At 33.9% G+C, this 23,473-nt stretch overlaps 3 protein-coding genes and 1 long non-coding RNA gene across 13 annotated transcripts; 2 read left to right on the top strand and 2 right to left on the bottom strand.

The window, feature by feature from the left end:
* Positions 1–5: 5 nt before the first annotated feature.
* Positions 6–22,921, bottom strand: LOC124955206 (protein quiver). Of its 9 annotated transcripts, none has more exons than XM_047509324.1 (6): positions 8,625–8,921; positions 7,942–8,099; positions 6,945–7,083; positions 5,213–5,260; positions 4,206–4,352; positions 6–3,742 (listed from the first exon to the last, which is right to left on the bottom strand). In XM_047509324.1, the coding sequence occupies exons 3-6, from the start codon at positions 6,970–6,972 to the stop codon at positions 3,483–3,485; spliced, it is 483 nt and encodes a 160-aa protein (XP_047365280.1). In that variant the 5' UTR covers positions 6,973–7,083; positions 7,942–8,099; positions 8,625–8,921; the 3' UTR covers positions 6–3,482. The 9 variants fall into 9 exon arrangements, with proteins under 9 accessions (XP_047365280.1, XP_047365279.1, XP_047365281.1 ...); XM_047509323.1 differs by having other exon boundaries at positions 7,829–8,099; positions 8,625–8,920; XM_047509325.1 differs by lacking the exons at positions 5,213–5,260; positions 6,945–7,083; positions 7,942–8,099; positions 8,625–8,921 and adding exons at positions 21,813–21,900; positions 22,332–22,491; positions 22,795–22,921.
* LOC124955182 (glutamic acid-rich protein-like) lies at positions 10,197–13,314 on the top strand. 2 transcript variants are annotated; one of them, XM_047509244.1, is made up of 4 exons: positions 10,197–10,311; positions 10,645–12,004; positions 12,150–12,288; positions 12,365–13,314. In XM_047509244.1, the coding sequence occupies exons 2-4, from the start codon at positions 10,695–10,697 to the stop codon at positions 12,578–12,580; spliced, it is 1,665 nt and encodes a 554-aa protein (XP_047365200.1). In that variant the 5' UTR covers positions 10,197–10,311; positions 10,645–10,694; the 3' UTR covers positions 12,581–13,314. The 2 variants fall into 2 exon arrangements, with proteins under 2 accessions (XP_047365200.1, XP_047365201.1); XM_047509245.1 differs by having other exon boundaries at positions 10,237–10,311; positions 10,624–12,004.
* LOC124955135 (coiled-coil domain-containing protein 13-like) lies at positions 13,073–17,661 on the top strand. The gene is given in 10 exon segments (XM_047509087.1): positions 13,073–13,183; positions 13,306–13,371; positions 13,491–14,042; positions 14,103–14,265; positions 14,369–14,571; positions 14,642–14,820; positions 14,894–15,122; positions 15,192–15,373; positions 15,471–15,605; positions 15,671–17,661. Coding segments are annotated over 10 exon segments (1,869 nt in total). The 3' UTR covers positions 15,720–17,661.
* On the bottom strand, positions 20,157–21,803 carry LOC124955212. The gene is made up of 3 exons (XR_007102798.1): positions 20,977–21,803; positions 20,796–20,877; positions 20,157–20,701 (listed from the first exon to the last, which is right to left on the bottom strand). It is a non-coding gene; the product is annotated as an uncharacterized LOC124955212 (long non-coding RNA).
* Positions 22,922–23,473: the final 552 nt, after the last annotated feature.

The following is a 23,473-nucleotide window of genomic DNA, read 5'->3' as shown; positions in this document are numbered from 1 at the left end:
ATCGATTTTCATAACAGGTATGTATACATTTTATTGCCCTCGAACGTCGTGACAAATATGAAAGATTTGTTTTTGAAAATAATCTCCAAACATGTATCGCTTTAATATTTGTTTTTTTTTTTTTTTTTTTTCCCCATATATTTTCTTCTTAGCAATCACAATCTGTGATGAAGAAATGTGATCAATCTTAATTCGATCTATAGCTACAGGCTGAAAATGACATTGAAATCATCAAGTCAAACAACGACGTATTAACGATATTTCTTTTATTAGTAAATTATAATCCCTTTTACTAGCTGTTCTATCTACAACCAATACCATCATCAGCGAGAAAAATTTCTTTCAGAATTTCTTATCAAGACTGTTTTATCGAACGATTGCGCAAACTCCCTTATAAGTATTGTATTTAGTGCATCATTGAAACGAAGAAAAGTACAATTCTTTTTACAACGCAGATAGTTTTTTTATCGAATTTTTCGTCGCGTTACAGAAGGACTTTTTTGTGTCTGATTTCTTTGTTTTCTTACATAACATTTTTTGTAACATCGTTGTTGCATATCATTTATCAAATAACGAATATGCGTGGATATCTTTCGGCTGCGAGGCCAGATTTGAACGTGACAATTATTATGTATGTTGACAATTCGCCGTTTTACAAATTTTATTACGGATTAATGTGTGATATATTTCGGATCGCAATAACTCTAAACGCTTGGAACGAAAAAACGTCCTTGAATATTTTTACTTTTAACGAGTTAATTCACGCGTAGTCTTGCTATGCGAAAAAAAATGTTCGAGTCGTTTCCAGCACGATCTCGAATGATTTTTCATTTCTCAAGATTAATATATTTTATAGAAGAGAATTTTTCCAAGAGGAGATAACAATTAAACGAATTTCCTTTGCCTGCTGGTGATTATAAAGCTTCGATGATATGATTTCTGTCGATGATCCAAATAAGGATACCATATAAAGTATTATCATTATATGACTAAGACCTACGTACTACAGAAATTCTTCATGTAATCCTAAATATCAATAACAACTACCTATGTTAGTCAGTAAAACGATTTGTAACAATGATATGACTCGTATAAAATACGATCGAGTACGCGCGCATGTAGATACGCGTAACTGGAACAATCCTAAAGGGACTTAGGACAAACACCTATGTAAATCCGTAAGAAACGATCGATAACGATGATATGATTCGTATTAGAATATAGCATATGTACATAGATAGGCCCAATTTTTCTCGCTTAGCAATTCCTCGTTACAATGCGTTTAAAAATAATCGACGTTTCTTCGTACACGTAATGCCATTTAAAAAAGGGGAATCGAAAAGCTGGCGAGAAAATAGCGTTAATCGATGCGATCGGAAATTAGTGTAAACAGCGAAATATAGAAGAGCGATGTGGTATTAATACAATAAGTAAGAAAGAAAAATGGAAAGAGATAGAAAGATAACGAAGATCAGTGAATTAGCCTCGCAGCCGCGCGTGCGACAATGAACAAATGACGCGACACGAGCCGCATGGCTTGCCAGAGAAACATCGGTGAACTCACCACCAATGCAAGCACCGAAGCTTGTTTGGCAAGAGGCTCCGTTAAAGAAAGCCTCTCTGTGAGGACATGAGCGTTCAGCTTGCTCGAGTCATCCGCGAGAGATTTTATAATGTTAACGATCCTACGATCATTCGAAAATCACGATCAACGCGAGCGAGAAAATTTATCGACGATTACGACGTAAGCTGAAGGCTCACGCTGTGCTTTTGTTAGTTTTTCTTTCGATCTGCCTCGCATTGCATCCATCGGGGTGGAAGGTTTCGTAGGTTCTTCACGTCATTCAGCTCGCCGAAAAGGAACTCTCCGATTAATTCTTTTATCTTTACGGGGAAAAAAAAGAAAAAAAAAAGAAAAAAAAAAAAAAAAAAGAAAAGACTCTTTTCTCATAACGTTGATTACTTTTTGACGAGCTACGACGATGGAATTGGACGACGACCCGATTACACGCAAGAGTAACTAATGACAAATGGCATGCAGTATCATGCAAGGTGCTGCTGCACACGGTGGTTGGAAAATGTCGAGGAAACACGAATGAAATCCTCCGATTTGATTGTGAGTGCCTACGATCCATGCACTCAAAATCGCTTCCCTCGATTTAAAAAGTGCCTTTACCTACGGAACTCGCTAACTAAATCGTGATTGATCGTAAAGGCTCTTCGTGCATACGAGCGTGCTTTCGAAACTTACTACTTGATAAGAAGATATAAGTCTTGTTGATAAGCTAAAAGTGAGTGAACCGACTTACATAGTACGTTATCATTCATATAACGTAGAAAATAGATAAAAAATATATACACATAAAATACCATCCCAAACTATTCAAGAATAATGGACCGTCAAAGAAACAGGTTTTCCATAAGAAATATGATAAAAATTAATTAAATCCAGCAGTAAAGCATCGTCGAGATAGAAAAAAAGAGAAGCTAATAATCCTTTTGAAATGACGAAAAATAGAGAACGTTCCCAAAGCACGCTCATACTGATTCGGCTTAACTAGCCATAAAGATTCTCTTTGGTTCGCTGCTTGCTGATCGCCGTCATTGTAGTCGCTGCATCGACGACGGGTGCCACGTCGATGACCCTGTTGGATTGACATGCCGAACAACTCCATGCGGCCTACGTTTCGCGAATCGTCATCTATTCGCTAATTTTCTCGGCATAAATTTTATTTCGAGCATAAAGCGCTAGATAATGCCGACTGACGTCCAAGTGGACACGCGAGAGGAGACAAAGAAGACATAGAAAGAGAAAAAGTGCACCGAGTGCAAGAAAAGATCGGAGTGAGGTGCAATCTAATGAAAAACTAACGAACGCAATCGTGACGAGGAGGGACGAGACAGGATTTTGCCGTTTCTAAGTCGATCGATCCGCGTTAACTTTTTAAATTTCCGTTAACATCAGACCTCAAATTTGTTATCTACGTCTGAAATAGTATTAATAGTCTGAACGATCAGTACTAAACGATTTGGCAAACATAGTACGAAGTAGTTAACGCGAATCTATCTTTCGGAACAATATCTTACGTAAATTTGTACAAAGCTCTTCTAAAACGATAGCATTGTTTCCTTCTCGGCATATCACGATGTCCACCGCTTTCACATTGCTGAGAGATGTTGGAAAGTGATGAGTGAAAACAGAAAAAAAAAAAAAAATAAAAAAATAAAAAGAAGTGAGCGAAAGAGAGAAAGAGATAAAATGATATCTATGCGAAAGAAGATAGACTCCGTTCTATTCTACGTCGAAGTAGTTGCAACGATTTTTTGCAAAATGCTAAACTTGTAAGTTCTTGGACGAGATTAAAAGGGAATAAAGAGAGAGAGAGAAAGAAAGAGAGAGAGAGAGAGAGGTGGGAGAAGAAGGGGGAAACGATTGGAGCCTTTGGTGATCTTCTAAGTGGATCGAACAACGATTCGGTGTGTTATACAATGTGACCATTGCAACGTTCTACTAAGCAAGCTTGGCCTCCTAAAACGTTCGAGCTTAGAAAAAATATGGTCGAGAGGAGTAAGAGGAGGAGTGTGGGATTCGAAGACGAAGTCGGGGATACACGATTGCACATATCCTCCTCACAGAAGCACATGTGACCAGTGCCGGTACTTTCCATCATGCACACGTGGTCCACCATGAATAAGTTTATCTGTAGCTGCGAAATGCAGGTCCTTCTAACGCTCTCGTATGCTGTAAATCAAAAAGAAGAAAAGAGAAAAGATTGATTATTGGCTCACTTAAAAGCAATCTGTAAAGTATATAACTAGGTTAAGCAGGTAAGTCATTTATTTAACACGAGAAACGCTCGAAATAAACACGACCATCAGGTTTACGCGGTTCATTTGACGGTGCATTAGAGCGTTGGAAAGGTGCATTCGAGCGAGCTCGAACTTTATCTCGATTTTATCTACTGATGAACGAACCCTTTACACTTGGCATTTTTAATGATTCGATATAATTACAAACGAATCGAAACTAAAATTCAGGAGCAAAATATCATGTGTACGTTAATAAAACTTTAATTAATATACTTATATACATATGTGTAGAATAGAGATACCTATATAATACTCACTAGTGGGTGACTACCAAGTGAAAAGGATTCCGACCTAAACTAATATAAACGTACGAGGAAAATATAAATCACACTCACGTGATTTCGTATTTCGGACCATCTTGACGCAGCGTCCATTGCACGTCATCAATGGTGGCTGATCTCTGGGTAGGGCTGTGTAATTGAACGGATCCTTGCATCGTAGATCTGTCCACGAATCGCATTCGTAACAATAGATCGAGCGTGCTGCGAAAAACAGACTGGAATTACGATAAAGTTTCGGTGTTTCGCACGTGCGACTTCTTCGATGAGCGAGTGATCGAAAGAACGAAGAGAAAATGAGTAGAACGAAGAGGTCGCACGCGAATAGAGTTTATCTGATGAGTCGCGACACGCTGGCGATTCGTCGTCCATTCTCGGCTATCCTTAACGTTCCGTACGTTTCTTCCGAACAAATACGGCTGTACATCGGTAAGTAAATAATACATACGTATGTATCATATAAATGTATATTCCACGTGGACACGCTGAACAAGACCAGAACTCGTGCAATAGATATCGAGGGCGCCTTCTCTCGTAAGAACATAATTCATGCAGCATGTGATACAATTTTAGCATGAAAGCCAAAAGCAAAAAAAAAGAGAAGAAAGAGAAAGAAAAAAAAAAGAAAGAAAAGGAATAAATATTCATCAAATTATCCTGCTGAATCAAGCAACAATTGTCTCGCACTTGTAATCTCTCATTCTTTCTCTCTCTCTCTCTCTCTCTCTCTCTCTCTCTCTCTCTCTCTCTCTCACTCTCTCCCCCCAAAGATGCACACAGATAGAAATGCCGCGTAAAAGCAAGCGACATCCCGAGAAAATTCTCGTCCAGCGTGCCTACGATAACGCACTCTGATTTTTTTCTTCTATACTCATTAAGAAGATTGTCAATGAATGTTTTTCTTTCTTATAAGAGAACGCATTACGTTCTAACTTATCGTGACAAAACCGGACGTATCGACTTGCATAAAGAACGTCCCCGTTGACGGAGAACAGTGACGGAACAGTGACGGCGGTCATGTAACACTGAAGTAGTAATTGGCTTTAAGTGGCTTAATCACTCACTCTGGCACTCCGCATGACAGACGTTGGCAACCGCGAGTACAATTGCCGCTGAAAACGAAAGATTGGTCACTGCTTTAAAAACGGCTGGGACGCTTTGGCATTAACGACGGTGGGACAGGATAGATAAATAGATAAAGAGATAGATAGAAAGAGAGATAGGTGAATAGATTGAAAGTATAACGCAACAATGACGATGAACAACAAACAACGGCACTACAAACACAGCTGGTAAATAAACTATCGTATGACTACAGACCCTGATAATTTGCAACTAACAAATGCTACCATAAAAAACTACACGCTACTATGAGAGACCATCGTTATGATTAAATTTCGTCGTAAGTGAAGATTACAGTGCTCTCTAACTATATATATGAACTACTTTTTTTCTTTTTTTTTTCTTTTTTTTCTTTTTTTTCTTCCTTTTTTTTTTCTTTTTTTTTTTCCAAACACTAATTCACGGCACTATGCACGGTATCAACTATGGGTGCGTATTAATTAACCTTACGACGAATCTGAGAAATTCGAACGTCGGACGTACACTTATTTATGAAGTATAAATGAATTAGATTGTAAAAAAAAAAATGATTTTCACAGATATAAAGTCTATTAATCTTTGCACGGCTAATTTGAAGAAATGTTGAAATACGTCCGACGTACATAGGAGAACACACACGTGTGTACGTACCTAGCGCACGCGCGCAACGATCGTACGCATGCCGGTATTGGATTTCTAAAAGTAATTCGAATATTCAGGCTCTAGAGCCAATGAAGATGATTCAGACTGTAAAAATGAGTGTCTACGGAAAATAAAATCAACTACGGATGCTGGGTGAAGATAAAGATAATGGAGTAATAATTCTAGGCTTCTATCTATGCGTAAAGACTGTTGTCTTTCTACGAAATTTTGTTCAATCGTCTGCACACACTCACCCGGGCGGTGCGCTCGATCACCTCCAAAATAATCATAGATATAGTCTGTCGACTCCTTATATATTCTAGTGCTACATATGTATATATCTCGAGTATGTAGGTACGAGGATCGTTAGCAAGAGGTAAGATAATTACGAGCTCGGGCAATTACGTGTTAAAAAAACAGCGAGGGACTAATTACGAGTCGGTGCTTTTATGATTTTTATTTCGGGTCCTTGCAGCTTCAATTTCTCGTTCCTCGTGCGTTTCTCCGGAAAAAAACGTGCATCGTTCTTATTTGCAAAATTTATAATTAATTGTCCAAACGTCAAAAACATCTGTTGATTGTCGTAAAAAAAAAAAGGAAAATAAATTAATAAACGATGCGCTCTTCTTCCGGCTATACATCATAAATCTACTACAAAAGGAACTTCGTAGCTACGTACGTACGTAACGTAAGTATATATGTATGTATGTTTGTATGTATGTATCTATGTATCTATGTATGTGTCTATGTATGTATCTATGTATGTATGTATGCATGTATGTATGTATGTATGTATGTATGTATGTATGTATGTATGTATGTATGTATGTATGTATGTATATATGTATATATGTATGTATGTATGGTTTGTGTTACATACATTTTCGCGAAAGGAGAAACATCATATTGTTTTAAATGCCAAGTATATTGTAAATCTTATAAAAATTACTTCAATGTTATTTATTATCGAGCTTCGTAGGAAATTTATATAAAAAAAAAAGATAACAAGATAATCGCAAAATTTAAAAAACATCTCTTTACTCCGACACTCACCCACTATAATCAAATGATTCGTCCACATGTCTGCGACTATTCCTCTCTCGTTACACTCGATATATCGTCATGCCGTATCGTGATTTCATAGACGACTGCGGCTGTACAATGTGCGGGTAATCGATTGTTCGATAGGGAACTAAAAATGGTAATATTTTGTTATTGAAATTCTCTCGTGAAAAAATAACGGGAATATATTAAAGAAACTTGAAAATTTCTTCTAATCTAAGTATGATGTCTAAGATCGTCACTAAGATTATCAATTATTCTTTCAAGCTATAAAACTAAATCAGCAATCGTCTGTCAACTAAATTTCTAAATATGTTACTTACGTGAAACGTAACTTCTTAGTTACTCGAGAGAAAGAGAGGGGGGGGGGGGGAGAGAAAGAGCGAAAAAAAATGCAAACCTCAGAGTGAAGCGTCACGATTCCTAATTCACTTTTTCTCTAACACCATTAAAGGGATAAATAAACACAGCGACTATTTTAATCCAATTTTATGTCTCTCATCGCCCTTTTCGAACAAATTAGAAATGTTAGGCAACATATATTTTCTCCTATTTCTCCCTATTCATTCATTTTTTCAGTATTTAGTAGATATTCTTTATCAAGTAAGTCTCTTTTTTTTTATATTAAGAAATTGACGTGTACATTAGCACGATTACGATAATAAGAAAATTCTGGCAATGAAACGATGCGAAACCGAATGAAGCATCGAAACAAATCAATAGTATCTACTTTCAATGTTCGAAGCTTGACGAATGCTGAGACTTTACATGTAGAATCGTGTCTTTTTTTTCGAATAGGACTTTGACTTTGTTTTTTCTGCGTCGCGATATTGACTTAATCAAAGGATGAATGATGCAAGTAAGAAGAGAATTACCTCTGGAAAAATCTTCGAAGAATCGTAAGAAAAGCATCGAACGAACGAATGAAGGGATGGATCTTCTTCTTTCGATCGACGTCAATAATAACAATGAAAATAAAAAAACTAACAAAGAATCGTTCCTCTGCTATAACGCGCAAACTTCTCAGCGCGCCTCGTGCAGCCTGTTGCAAATCATTCGTCCTTTCATTATTCCCGCGAGGAATTCATACATCAGTCGTCAACTTTGTCCATTTTTCTTCTTTACGATTTTCCAAGGAAACGCAATCTGTGGAAAAAACGTGTAAACGAGAACAATGATTGATAAGGAAAAAGAAAGAAAAGTTTTAACAAATAATATCGTGCATATATTTTTAGAGAACGTTTTAGATTAAAATAGCTATAAGTAGTAATATGAGTATTATCCTAATTATTTCTTCTGAATTATTCACACGTGTTCAAACAAATCCTAGCACTTCTCTGTTCGAAGAAACAAAACGTTTGTTATCTCGTTCGATCGGCACACCATTATAAAACTCGGTCGACTGAAAGTATAAGATACGTCGCGACGAAAAATCGAAACATAGACTCGGCCAAGATAACGTCGAATAAATAATATATTCTTATGTTAAAATAAGAAAAATATTTGGAAAGAATCTAGCACCCGATGAATGTCTTTCGTTTTACAAGGGATTCTCTTATAACAATCTATCAAAAAGTGATCACCGAAGAGAAATAGAAATTCATGTGAGAGAAGAAAATTGGTTAAACCAAAATAAAGGACGATTCAATAATGTCGTTTCGATATTATTACCGTAGGTTTTTTTTTTTTTTTTTTTATCACAGATGACACGTTTCACTGCTCCGAAGAAAAATAATCGATCTTCTCGAGCTTCGTTACGAATCGTAGCTAGTGAGATCTCGTTACTCTTCTTCTTGTTCTTTAATTGTAAAAAGAAGAAATAAGGAGTCAGTAACAAAGACGCTCAAAGAAAAGAGGAGAAACGTCGTCGAGACGCGTTGCTCGAAAGAGAAGACGCGCATTCGTGACGAAGCGCGGAGACCAACTGCAGATCTAGGTCGATCAATAGGGCGGACCACCACTCTCGTTGCGGCAAGCATGCAACGACCACGAGCGATCCGCTTCGAGGGAGGAAAAAAGGAAATAAGAGGAGAAGGGAAGGGAAGGGAAGGGAAGAGAAGAGGGGTCGCGCTTGCGTCGAGTTATCTGAAGGGATGCTTTCGAAGGAATAACGATGCTCGAATTCCATGGAGTTCTATAAAACGATTTGTTAAGATTAAACGAGTGTATTACCATAGAAAACATGCTCATTTCATACTTCTTCTCGAATGGAACGGAATTTAAAAGTGTTCTCTCTACAGGATAACTACAACGATTCTTTTCTTACGTAGGATGATCGTGTCTATTTCTCAAATGCAAAAGATTTAGATCGCATATCTAAAATTAAAATTTTACCTAACGAGCATCTTCTTTAATAACGCTTGCACTTGTTACGTATCTATCAATAAGACGTTCTGATTGCATTTAAAGGAGTTCACTTAAATTGATTTTGTTGTAATTAATAATTATAGTAACGATTCTGACCAATTTGAAAATATATTTGATAATGCAGACATAAAATGCAGAAGATGATTAGTATAAAATTTCAAGAAGAACGCGGATTGGACAATGAATAAGGATATCGGTGATAAGAGCAAAGCATAGACATACATTCAATCATTTTATAATGGAAGTGTTTATATTAAAGCAGCGAGCAGAGATATGCTTACTAGATGACCGATTAGTAGATATCTTTTCTCATCGCTTTGATTGACTCTCATATAGCTTCTTCACAGCTCAGATATAAATGTATCCTAATGCTAATTTATTCGTCCTTATCGTCATTCTTCTCCGCATGGAAATATAATACCCTTAGTGGAACGGACGAACGTATTAATTTCATGAATTCATGTAGTCTCGTGGCATTCTTTATAAATATTCCTACAAAAGCACGTACGTGGTTCAAACTAGATTAATACGTAACTGCTTCGTTATTCCATTAGTAATATATATATATATATATATATATTATATATATATATTGAATACTTCATGTAACATGTTTCATGCTGAGCGTATTGATAAAAATATTTTTTAGACAACTTTATAAATTATCAAAATATCCTTTATACAATTCTTGGTATAAAACATACTTTTTATGGTATATTAAAATTGTATGTTTATATGTTAAAAAGAATCCAGAAAAAAAACGAACAGTATGTAGTCGGTACTCCATATCTATAAATGAATGAGTCATTAGACATTTTTGACATTCCCGCCATTTACGAAACACGTGTGCAACGTTTACCGCGTAAGAAATACTCATGGCGCATATTCCACCGGAAATGACTTCAGTTATTCCTATGATGGCGCTAGTGGATGCAACATTTTCTCCCTAACCTCTAAACGATTCCGTCTTTACCGCGTGTACTGTGCGCATGTGAGTCCTTTTTTATATTATAAAATATATAGGAAAATTTGTTGGTTCGTTACTAAAATAATTTAATATTCTTTAGATTTCAATCTTCTTTACATTCTAACCAAATAAAATAATGGTTTATTACATTATTGCACAAATATACTAAGGGTATTTCTGAAACATACATTTTATACTTGCTGTTGTTTATTAAAAAATTCATAATATATAAGTTTGTCATAACAGTAATACTATCATAAAGTTAATCTTTATGTATAATTACACGAACTTATCTATATATTACTTTGATTATATTAAAAAATTCTATTCTTACAGAAATATTTTCGATTTTTCTAGATACTTCTGTAACTACTCGATTTTGTGCGTGTTCTTTTTAAAAAGCAAATATGTCTAAGAAATTCAAAAAGCGGTCCGCAAATGATAGTAATAATCTAGTAGAAAAATCTGAAAAGAAAGATATAAAAGATACATTGTCAGCGCCAAAGAAACAAAAGCTGGAAATAGTTCATGATATACAAAATGCAAATGCAGTTTCCAAGAAAGCAAAGAAAGCAGAGAAAGCAGTTGCTTCCCAAGATAATATAAATGTAAATAAAAAAAAAAAAGAAAAAAATAAAAGTGAAAATAGTATAACTTCTCCTTCTAAGTTTAAACAGAACGAAGAATGCCAAAATGGTGAAGGACCAGCTGCTTTATCCAGAAAAAATAGAATTACATTACTAAAGGAACAAAATAAACAATTAAGTAAAGAAAAACGCAAGATATTCCGTCGTGAAGAGGGACAAATGAAAACAATGACCTCTAAATTGTCTATTGAGCAAATAAAAGAAAAAATCGAAGAATTACAAAATAGAGAAACATTGTCTAAATCTGCAAAGAAGAAATTGGGTACTTTAAAGAAAATATTGAAAGTAGAAGAAGAAACAAATGGCTTGCAAGAATCAGCTGATAACAATAAAGATATAAAATCTGACGCTACAAAAGTTAGTGACAAAAAAGAAAAGAAAATAAAACTTACTACAAACGAAAATAATTTGGCAGACAATAATAGTAAAAAAAAAGTTCAAAAGATACAAAAAGATACAAAATTGAAAGAAGTGGAGATGACCAATGAAAAAGATAAAAACTCATTGTCTGTTAAATTTACAAATAAGCAGAAATCTAAACAGCAAAAGAATACTAAAGTACAGCCAGGTAGTTTATTAAGACTTAAACCACAAAAAGATAAAGATGAAGATGAAAACGAAGATGTGGAAGAATCAAATGAAGAGGAAGAAAATGAAGATCAAGTTATATCTCAAAAATCACTAAATAAAAAAATACATGTAGAAGAAGATGAAGATGACGATGATGATGACGATGATGATGATGATGATGATGATGATGATGATGATGACGACGACGATGACAACGACGAAGACGAGGAAGCGAATGAGGAAGAGGAAGGTGAAAAATCAGAAGAAATGAAAGAAGTGGAGGAGGAGGAGGAGGAGGAGGAGGAGGAGGAGGAGGAAGAGGAGGAGGAGGAGGATGAAGGGGGGGATATAGAAGGTGAAGTAGAAAGCAAGGATAAAGGGCCTGATAAGAAATTAAAGATAAAGAAAAAACCAGAGAAAAAGAATGAAATTCCAAATGACAAGAAGCAAAGTTCTAAGAAAAAAAGATATGTTCTCCATGTTGCAAATATACCATATAGGTAACAATTTCAATTTTTTACAAGTATCTATTATAGTATCTTATAATATATAGTATCTAAAATAAGGTATACGTATTTTTAGTACAAATATCTTCAAAATTATTATTTCAGTAATGTCTGAAAATTCGATACTCCTTTTTTACAGCGCAAATTCAAATGACATTAGAAAACATTTCTTAACTAAAGTCAGTGCAATATCTGATGTTAGAATACCAAAAAATATGAGCACAAATAAATCTCGAGGATTTTGTTACATTGAACTAGGAAATCAAGAAGATTATGAGGTAAATTTTAACAATATATCACATTCATTTCTTCTTCTGTTAAATATAATATAATATTCTAATAATTTTGTTACAGAAAGCACTGTCACTGAATCATTCGACCTTTCAAAATCGCGTGATTAAAGTACAATATACCACGGATTCTAAACGTGACAATGCAAAACAAATCATCATAGCGAAAAACAAAAAATTGGACGCACTTCGAAAAGAAGGAAAGTTAGCAGGAAGTCAAAAAAAGACTGACAAGAAGTTAAAGAAAGGGAAAAAAAATGCTAACTCATCGACGACTTAGGCATTAGATAAAAATACATATAATTTGCGGAGAAAAACTACCTGTTTCACCTTATCTTTAATCTCCTAACTCTTCGTAATTAATCTTGCAACATACTTATACATATATATTCATAAAATACGAAGGAGACTAAAGCTATAATTGATCAGGTCCCATCAATTTTTTTTAATAAATCTGACAGTTTTTATACGTATCATCGAACGTCAATTTTTCGCTGTCGAATGCCATATTCCGAGTTTCTACAAAAAACAAAAGTTATATTGTGGCATACGTCAGTTCATGTAGATCAAATGACACGGTGTCAAAAGTAAGAACACGTTAACCGAACCGATGAAATTCGTTTCCTATCTTATCTCAAAGTTACTAGGATCTATTATAGCATATGATAGCATTCCATACGTGTCCTTTAAAAATATTCCAAATACAAATCGACGCATAATCATATGATATACTTATAAAATTATTATTGTCGTAATACCGAATTCGAAAGACATGAACACAAAGCTTGAAAACGATCTAAACGATACCTGCGATTTCGAGGATACTGTGACATGGTCGAAAGAAACGATCGAGGTAACGGATTTTTATAATCGGCTTCGAACGGTAATAGATTATAATGTGTAACATTGTATTTAGTTATTAAGTAAATCAATTTACATATATGTATTTTAATTGTTGCAATATTGTTCATTCAAAAGAATAAAAATAAACGAATTATTTCAAAGGAAAGACTACCCGAACGAATCGTTTTTCCTGAAGAATTAAATACGTACCTGCGTGATCGTATCCGGGTGAGTATATAAGACGTGCGTATCACTCTGCTTGCCTGCAACCAACAAACGAGATCCGGAGAGGTATATTTTTGGTTCCAACGATGTATGATTCCTACTCAAAATCTGTCGTAAAATAGGATTTAACTGCGGAGAATGGTTGCTTGCGTCGAGCGCTCGAAGAGACCGAGGAAAGGCTTCGAATCACGGAGGAGAGCACAACGAAATCGCAACTCCCTATAACAACATTGGGTAAATCCAGTGAAATGGCAGCGACAAAGATCATCGAATTGAGTAAGAAATGTAGGGAACAGACGGCTGAAATCGAGGTACTCAAAACGAAATGTAAGAATCTCGAGGGCAATCTAGCCAGCAAGACGGCCGAATTGGAAAACTTAAAACATGAGCTAACTCGTTCGAAGGAACTACCAGAGTCTCGTAACAGTGAGTTGCTCGTGTATCCTCTTTCAAGATCTTAGCAATATCTTGATATCGTTTATCTATGCAATAACATAATCGAGATCCAGGATAGTATCCTTGACAAAGGTACCGGAGATGTCCAATCTTTATCGAAGGAGGACGAGGATAAGATCAAAATTCTGACGGAGAAGATGCAACAAGTACAAACGAAGCTTTACGAATCGAAGAACGCTTATGCGAGTCTCAAGCAGGAGTTCAACAAAGCTCAAAAGGTAGATCGTTCGAAACGTTCGTCGAGGATTAACATTGATTTTTAAAGAATATAAGGATAGTTACTGTGCAGCGAAGTTGGCGAGAACGTAACGGTGACTGGATTATCCTCGCAACTGGGTGGCTGGCGTGGAAGAGCCGAACAAATTCGGCTGCTTCAACAAAAGGTTTCCGAATTACAATTAAAGTTATCGGAATATGATGGAACTGTGAAAGGATCCTCCGGTAAGATGTTTTCCTATTGATATTTCTTCGTTTTTTTTAACGAAGTCAAACGAATTAGCAATGTCCTTGGAACGAAAGAATCTCGCGTATCTTCGAAATGCAGAAAAGGAGAGACGACAACAGATTGAAAATTCGGCGAAGGAGCTCAGGCAAGCAGAAGTTGCGTTGGAAACCTATAAAAGGAAGCTCGAAGCCTCGAAAGCTAGAATAAAAGTTCTAGAAAATGAATTGAATACGACAAAGGCGAATATTGCTGTGTTAAACGAAAAAAGATCTCATGACGATCATTTGATTGAGACTCTTAACGTTAGTATCGCTATTTATTATTATCATCGCTATTTATTATTATCGTTATACTTTTCGGAATTTTTCGCAGAGTCGACTCAAATCTGCTGAAAATAAATGTCATGAACGCGAAATGGACATCAAGAATAAGGAAGAGAAATTGGAACGCGAAAGTACCGTTTTGAAAAATGATCTACAAGCTGCTCAAATACAGATCGATCGGTTAACAAGGAAGCTCGAAGAACGTGAAATCGAGATAGATAAACTGAGGTTGACATGGATCATTTTTTCTCTCCTTACTTTTTTTTCCAAAATGAATATCTAATTATTAAGGATGTCTTAGAAATGGTATGATAACGGAAGATTCGAAACAACGTGTTCTTCATCTGGAAGATCGAACTGTTAGCAATTATCGTACGAGTCCTCCGAATACGATTAGAAACTTCAACGAACCTAACGAATATGTCACTATAGCTATCGCGGCAGAAGCTGAACGAGAGAGGTTATTAGAGTTGGTGACTGTGTTGAACAGACGATTGGACAAGGAGAGAAACGATGCAAACAATCTAACCGTATTTATTTTTTATTACAAAATATTAATATTTTTAAAGATCAAAGAAAGATAATATTCGATCTATCAGGAATCCTTGCGAAACGAACAAAACAAGGTGGTAAAATTGGAATCTAAATTACGAAAATTAGAAAACGAAAAAATAGGGATTTCAAAGGTGGACAGTGGTTATTACAGGGTAAGAAATCTAAGATCAATTTCGGGATCTCGAACGAATGAAGAATCTGCAAATGCCGAACAAATCCATTTCAAGTAAATATCCTGCAGTATATACTTTCATTCTAAAGAAATTAAATCTTAAATTTTAAAAAAGTAAACTAAATTAATTTAATATTCTATTTATTGAAAGGCTCGAATTACTTGAAGAGGAATGCCTCGCTTTGAAAGTAAGATTAAATACGGTACAACAGGACAAAGCCTCGGACTTAGAAACATATAAACGAATGTTAGATCAAGCCAGAAAAACCTTTCAGGAAGCATGCAAGTAAGATTAAGGTTAATCGATAATCGAACTAATTCAATTTAATTTTTTTTATTGTCTTCTCTCAGGAATAGACCACCAACAACAACTGCGAGTCGTTCGACGGTCACCGTTTAATGCAAACTCATTATATTCTTTATTAAAAATCTATACTTCTCAAAGGATAATTAAATAAAATGATATATCTTTTTTTATTCTTCCGTTTCTCTTTAATGCGTTTTTTAAAAATTCACTTTGAAATTCCATCTAATTCGATTACCAATATGTAATTTAGATATTCAGCCATTCATGATTTTTTGCGTTGGTGAGTATAGATCGGGTAGTATGTATCGTCAAAGATTGCATGGAACAGAGGCTGACTATTCACTTCACTCTATTATTATGAATTCTATTTGGATTTATTTGTAGAAGAATACAACAGAATTGGAGATGGAAATAAAAAGACATACAAAATATTAGCAAATTTTTACATTATCATTGATAATGAAATAAATCAAGAACTAAATTATTTTTATAATGCCTTATAACTAGGATTATTTCTTATTATTAAAATTTATAATTAAAAACGTTTTTTATTATTAACATCTTATAACGAAACATATTTAATTGCTAATCATGGTTGCAAACTCCATCTGGTACTGTTATTAATTATAAAATCATTGGCTTATTATTTAAACAATTGTTTGTAATATTTAAAAGTATTCACGATTAATTCATTTTATTAAATAAAAAATAGGTTAAGATTATACGGAAGATAATATGTCCAGATCTCATCATATGGAGGTTGTTGCTGCACCTACAGATTCTAAAATAATAACTATTTGATAAATCATTTGTACTGACTAAGCGACAAAAGACCATAGTTTCTTCGAAGAGTTTGAAGGTTACACTTTAGGGCGATAGCTTTTTGTGGCCTTTGTCTAAAAAAGACAATCAGTTACTTCTTCTTATATGCATTGTCGTGACAATAACGTAATGCTCGAAGAACAATGAATCCGATAGTACAGAAACAAATACCGAACAGTTTTCATCTTTTCTTTATAACGCATTGTAACAAATTAAACGAAAATTAACCATTGTTTAACATCATTGACACTCCAATATCTGGTTATTAGAGAGTAGATATATTAGTCTTAAAAATAAGTTAATCTTAAAACTAGAACTCTTAGCAACACTATTAAGATAAATCTGCTGAAACTTAAAAAATAAAGCAATAAAATTCCAGCATGCATCTTGCAACATGCATCATAATTATATTCTTATAAATTAACATGCTTTAGAATTATAAAATGTTTTAAAAATAAACACTTACTAATATATTTTATAAATTTATAACATAGTGCATAATATGAAATTATTCTAGATTGGTTATTATACAATTTTATTAGTTAATATAACTCTTCTCATTATTAAATTAAAATAAAAATAGTGCGTATAAAAGAAAACATAAAAATAAACAGAATAAAACTAAAAGTATGCAATCTCATTTTGTGTGCTTATCAATATTATTAATATATAGAAACAAACCACACTGAGATCCATACAATTAAATTTGTAAATCTGAAACATATTTTCATTAATCAAACATTTTATTGAACGAAACATCTTCAAAATCTTTGGTACATCTCACAAATATTTAAAGTTATATTTGACATAGTTATATTGAAATTGTATTTTTTATAGAACTATAAATAATTATATTAAATATTTTATGTTTGCCTTCAGAAATGCATATATATACATAAGATAATGTAACAGCAGGGCACTCTAATACGTGAAAATCAAAAAAGATTAATGTTAGCGAATCCAACGATGATCACCTGTAACAAAAAGAAAATATATTAGTCATAGAATCAATATGTATAAAAACATATAATACAGCACATCTATTTGACATGCCAATATTTGTGTAGATGCACATTTCAATTTATTTCCCTATCTATTCTTATCAATCCCTATATCACCTTGCTATAAGATAAAATTTAAATGTGTGACTCTACAAATTATAACAAATAATGCTTAAGCAATTGGAAAATTTCAAATATTATTACTACTAGTAAAAATAAAATATATAGAAATTATATTATTATTATTATTTACTTATTTACCGCGTTCTTTACACAAAAATTACAAATGTAATGTTAACGATCGTTAATTAATTTGCAAAATCTAATATTTTTATAACGCGAATCTAAGTATTTTTCATCCTAACTAATTATAAACCTGTGCATCATTGGACATCATATCCAATTATACCAATTATTACTGACGAGCAAAATGACAACGTGGTAAAAAAAATATGATAGGACTACGAGCCATTATCAGAGAAACATATCGATCCTCTGAAAAAATGACTCGTCGTCGATAGTTGCCCTCTTGAGCCACAATATATGAGTGGGGGCCTCTTCGGCATATAGCCTCTTCTTTGCTTCGTGCCCTGATCACTGCTTTTTAAGGGCATTCCCTATCTGCGACGCAAGAAAAGTTTATGCACCAAAAAGCATCGATCGTTATGCGTCAAAAGTCTAACAACGAGTCCCTGATTATATTTACGTAATTCTTCGTTTTTAATCGATGATTCGATGTTATCCGACACATATCCTTGACTGCATGTTATTTCAGTTTTTTATAAATATTTTAAAAATAAAAAAATAAAAAGTTTGAATATATCCCGTGAATTATCCTAGCCTGCGGACAATCAATGGACTCGAAGACAGTCCATTAACTGTGCACATTAACACAGGCACATTTACTCGAATGCCCCAGCAGATAATATTTATTCTAATCGATGAACCTAATACTAACTTTTCGCACTTCTGCAATAAGTAGAAATAAATAGGATTAGAAAATTGTCAAATTTACGATATATCTTATGACTTAACATTATTTTATTTGAGTACTTTCATTTTGTACTTTCATTGCTTTTACTTTACTGTAGATATATAATATATTAGATATTAGAACTTATTATGGGATATCACAAAAGTGCGAACTGTTAATATGCTTAATACTAAGTATCGGACATGTTGAAAAGTCTTAAATTAATTCGAAGTGAATTTCTAAACAAATGCAAAGACTTTTAAACTATTTGACATTGATATATCTCGCAATACAGAGTGTCAGCAAAATATGGAAAAAGGCGGACACGCTGAAAAATTCTAAAATTTGCTGAAACTTCGTATAATATCCGGAGACGGAAATTTCCGCTCCTGAATGGAAATTATACCCTGCGCGTCTTATCCAGTCCTACCTGCTTAAAATTAAATAGACAATCACACAGAAAAAGATATGCTACCTGCCTGCCTATAACCTATATTTAAAATATTGCAAAACATTCGTTCCAACACATACACTCCACGATTCTCTCACATACCGCCAGGGTGCAAAAGCCTACACTAGAGAGTATGCCCCGGGGCACCTCCGACACCCTAGCTCAAACGCGTTTGATTCTTAACTAATAAGGGGTACGTACCAATTGCTGTAATCGACTGTCAAGCTTAATGATTATTGCGTAAATAACTAAAGCAAAACATACTAGTACGTACTAGTATATATATATATATGCATACTAGTAACATACGAGTATTTCCAAACAATATGCGGTGACTCTACTACAAAACGATACAAATAATAATATATTAGTATGCGTATTTATTTATAATAGTAAGTTTGTTATTATGTAATATTAGTACGTGTATTTATTTAGAAGTTATCGCGATACGATATACAATGCACCACCTAAACACGAGCATACAAAGTGCAAGGTACATCGTGCGCAATCACTAACGCAATAACAGTCGCCAATAAGGGAGAACTTAAAACTAAACCCATACTAACCGTTTCTCACCCATACGAGTAACACCTGGGCACACGCATAGATGAGAACGCAGAAAGCACGGGGAGGAGAAACGGGAATTAGTATATTAGAAGCTGAAAATCCTGATCTAAAAATTGATTAACTTATTCTAGGGCCTACGGACTATGACTCTACAAGTCTCTTTTTGTTTTTTAGCAATTACTCTACTCGACTTTTTTCTTTCAAAAGCAATGATTCTATTGAGACTTTTATTTTATCAAAAAAGATTAATTGAATATTTATTTAATTTTTCATATGAAAATAACCAAAATACCTCGGACGACTCCTTTCAACAAGTGGTTATTCTAATTAAAGACCAAGACCATGACTTACTACCACTTGTCTTCCAGAATCTATCCGTCGCGCATGTCTTCTTGTTCATTTTTGCATACATCTACATCGATATATCGAAGTAAATCGCGATTAAATAGACCAAGCACGAAGCAATGCATATAACGTAGATCAGATCACATGCTTTCTCGACGAAATCAGATAAATAAATGTCCGATTTCACCACTAATATCGCGAGCAAATACGAATAAAAAAGTGCTTATTCATTGCACTATTAATTCTAATCGAATCGATAAAACAAGAAGACCCTGTCCTGAGCTAATAAAAATAAGCGTGCACAAAAGACATAAACAATAGACAATTAAAAATGTACCACTCGCGAATAAATCCAAATGAGGAGTTATTCACGGTCATGCTCGTCGATAATTTATTTAAAAAATTACAACCAGTAACTCGTGCCGATTCGGACCTTTCGTCCTCGGCATGATTGAGCACTGGAGGGACTCAAAATTTGTTCACTTACTACTTAAGAAGTTCTGCGATGGCTCCAAAACACTCGTCCACGATTTAGGTCGAAATTGAGGGTGGATGATTCGTAGCTGGTTGAAAATGAGGTAGGTCGACATCGAAGTTGGTCGAGGATCCTCTTCAATGATGCACTGACTCTAATACGCGGTAGTTATTTTTTAACGGACGATCACTGAAGTTAATTCGAGAAAGTCTACCACCTTTTATGAATATACTATGCAACTGTTAAAAAAGCAAATTACTTTGAGAACAAACACTGATTCTAACGACTGCATTGCACGCAATCGACGCAAAAACACTTGCTGTTTAAATCGCGAAACGCGAACGAACAAACACTGCTTCTACTTCGCGACTTTTTGGTTTTTATTTTAGCGATACAACACTCGATTTTATTCATTGCTTCGCGCGCGATTGCAATGGTTTTCTGAAAATAACAAAAACAGTATTGTTAGTATTATTTTTATAACAAAATATCACTTCAATTATTGAGGAAAGTCTAATGAAAAAACTTTACTTACTTAAAATCTTCATTGAGGCTTGCACGATGAGCATCCTGCCCCCCAGGACGATGAAGAGGATGTGATTCTTCTTTTATTTGAGCTGAAAAAAAAAAACAAAAACTAAATTATTAGTATCATTGTTATATTAAACAATACTTTTATTTATCGAGAAATTTATTTAAAAGATAAATTGACTTACCAGAGCCTTTGTTGATCCTTTGCACGATGAGCATCCTGCCCCAGGACAAGATGAATATGTACTAACACTGACTCTACAACGCGAATTTATATTAAATCTAATTTTATTTAACCAGATTACTTTTAGTTATAAAACAAAATTACACTTATTACGAACAAACACTGATTCTAATTCGCGAATTTATATTAAACAATTTAATACTTTATTTAATAAACTTATTCAAATATAGAAATAAATTCCAACGATACGAGCAAAAAAAACACTGACTCTAATGATTAATAAAAACTGAACTTAATAAAAGCTGAAACATACAATAGATTATAGAACAAGAAAGAATAAAACATTTCCTGTAAATCATCTCTGAAGGCAACACATTAGAGAATATATTATCTAAAATTATTAATCATAATGAATATTTGATAAATTAAAATTTTTTAAAACTGAATATTTTTGAAATGTACCAAAGTATTTGACGTACTTTGCTTACAGGGATCCAATTGTTTTATAAATTTTCTAAAATAAAAATTATACAAATTCCTATATTATTCTATCCAATAATAGATTTCTAACAATATTAAAATTAATAAAGTTAGAATATAAATGTTCAATAAAAAGATGCGCGATTAAAATGAAACTAATCAATATCTTCAGAGATCCGCACTCGTCAAAATACTATATCGGAATGAAGATCTCTTTCTTGCCCTTGAGAGAATCGAGCGCTCGACTGTTTTTGTTTTATTCTCGGCCTGAAAATTTCCTGGAAATGCGAATTCGATGCCGAACGCTATCCATCTCTCTCAAAGCTTCGTTTTGTTTTTAAAAGGAGATAGACTTACCGGTACGTATGACGAAGAAAAAAGACGTGTAGAAAAGGATCACCGAAATATTCATTGCTTTTCCGATTCTCGTACAATTCTTGAAAATCTAAAAGAGAAAGACCGATTGAAAAAGGATAAATTTCATTATATTTGCATACATGTGTATATGAGTGGGATATCCATTAACGTGTACGTATGTGTGTGTATGTGTGTTGCGTGTATATGTATGAAAATCGAATATAATATAAAATACGATTGACGACGATTATTTAATGACAATTAATGACAAATTATTAACAAAAGCATCGTTAAGAAGCGAGAGAAGTGTAGATATCGCAGAAATAAGAGCCGAAAATTGGAAAAAAAGTTATGACGTAATAGTTTTCGGAGGACCACCAAGGGCAGATTTTATTTTCGCAAATATCTTTTAAACGCAACAATGCCCCAACTTGCGAACATTCACGTGTGGAAATCGTGTGTTTGGCAATCGATTGGTATATCGGAAGAGTGTCTACATTAGAAAAATATATTAATTACCTGAAATTAATGAGGACGATGCGGCTTCCACGTCTAGCTGTTGATCACCGAACACAAAATGGCGTCGTATCCACCGGCTAAATTGTTAAACAATACGCCGCGCATGCGCAATAGACTACTTTAAGTGCGTTGTTCGTCAATTACTACGCAATTTTTCGATCTAATAATCGAAAATACAAAATTGTTATAAATACGATATACGAGTATAAAAATCATCAGAATATATCATAAATATTCTATAGTTAAGTGATTAGGAGAAAAAAGGAAGATATATACATAAATAATGCCGAGAAGTACGAAGAAAAGAAGAAGTGAAATGTACGGTCGCCAATTTTACTTTCATGAATATTTCTTTTTCGGTGCCTTTGTCAAAATTGACGAATAATACATCTTAAGAAACACGCTTTGAAAAATCGACTGATATACTGAAGAAGGATGCACATTAAAAAAATATGTTAATTACCTGAAATTATGAGAACGATACGATTTCCATGTCGAACTGACGATCACCAAACAAATAATAAGATCGTATTCACCAATGAAACGATTGAATAGTTGGCGCCGCGCATACGCAGTGGAGCCACCTTAGATACATTACTAGTCAATGAATATATTAATTTTTTTCACCAATTGTTAAAAAATATCTTGTAATATAACATTTAATTATAAAAATAATCGTAAAAATCATGAAGAGTTATTAATTGGAATTATAAAAATAGATAATTTGTAATTTCGATAAAATATCTTATGATTCTGTAGATCGTAGAAAAGTTAAAATGACATATATATACGGGAAATAAAAAATAGCTTTAAATATATTGAGAACTACTAACCTATATATAAATTGGCACACTGACCTATATAATTTCCTGGAAAAATATATGTATATCTACTTTAAATACCAAGATAGGAAATAAAAAAACAAAAAAAAAAAAAAAAAAAAAAAAAAGAAAGAACTGTCGGGCTTGCTTGCACACAGATACTACTACACATACATGCAACACGAATGCCGAGCTCACCGACAATAAACGTTCGTAAAAACTTGCACATGTATTTGTCTCACGCATGATTTTTCTTACATATAGGCACCTACACGCACACATACGATGGATACTGACCTACATAATTCTTGGAAGAGCCCA

This window comes from Vespa velutina, chromosome 17, assembly GCF_912470025.1.
Source record: "Vespa velutina chromosome 17, iVesVel2.1, whole genome shotgun sequence".
Taxonomy (NCBI): Eukaryota; Metazoa; Arthropoda; class Insecta; order Hymenoptera; family Vespidae; genus Vespa; species Vespa velutina.
Note: the sequence above shows the minus strand (reverse complement) of the source record. Positions and strands in the feature narration are given on the sequence as shown.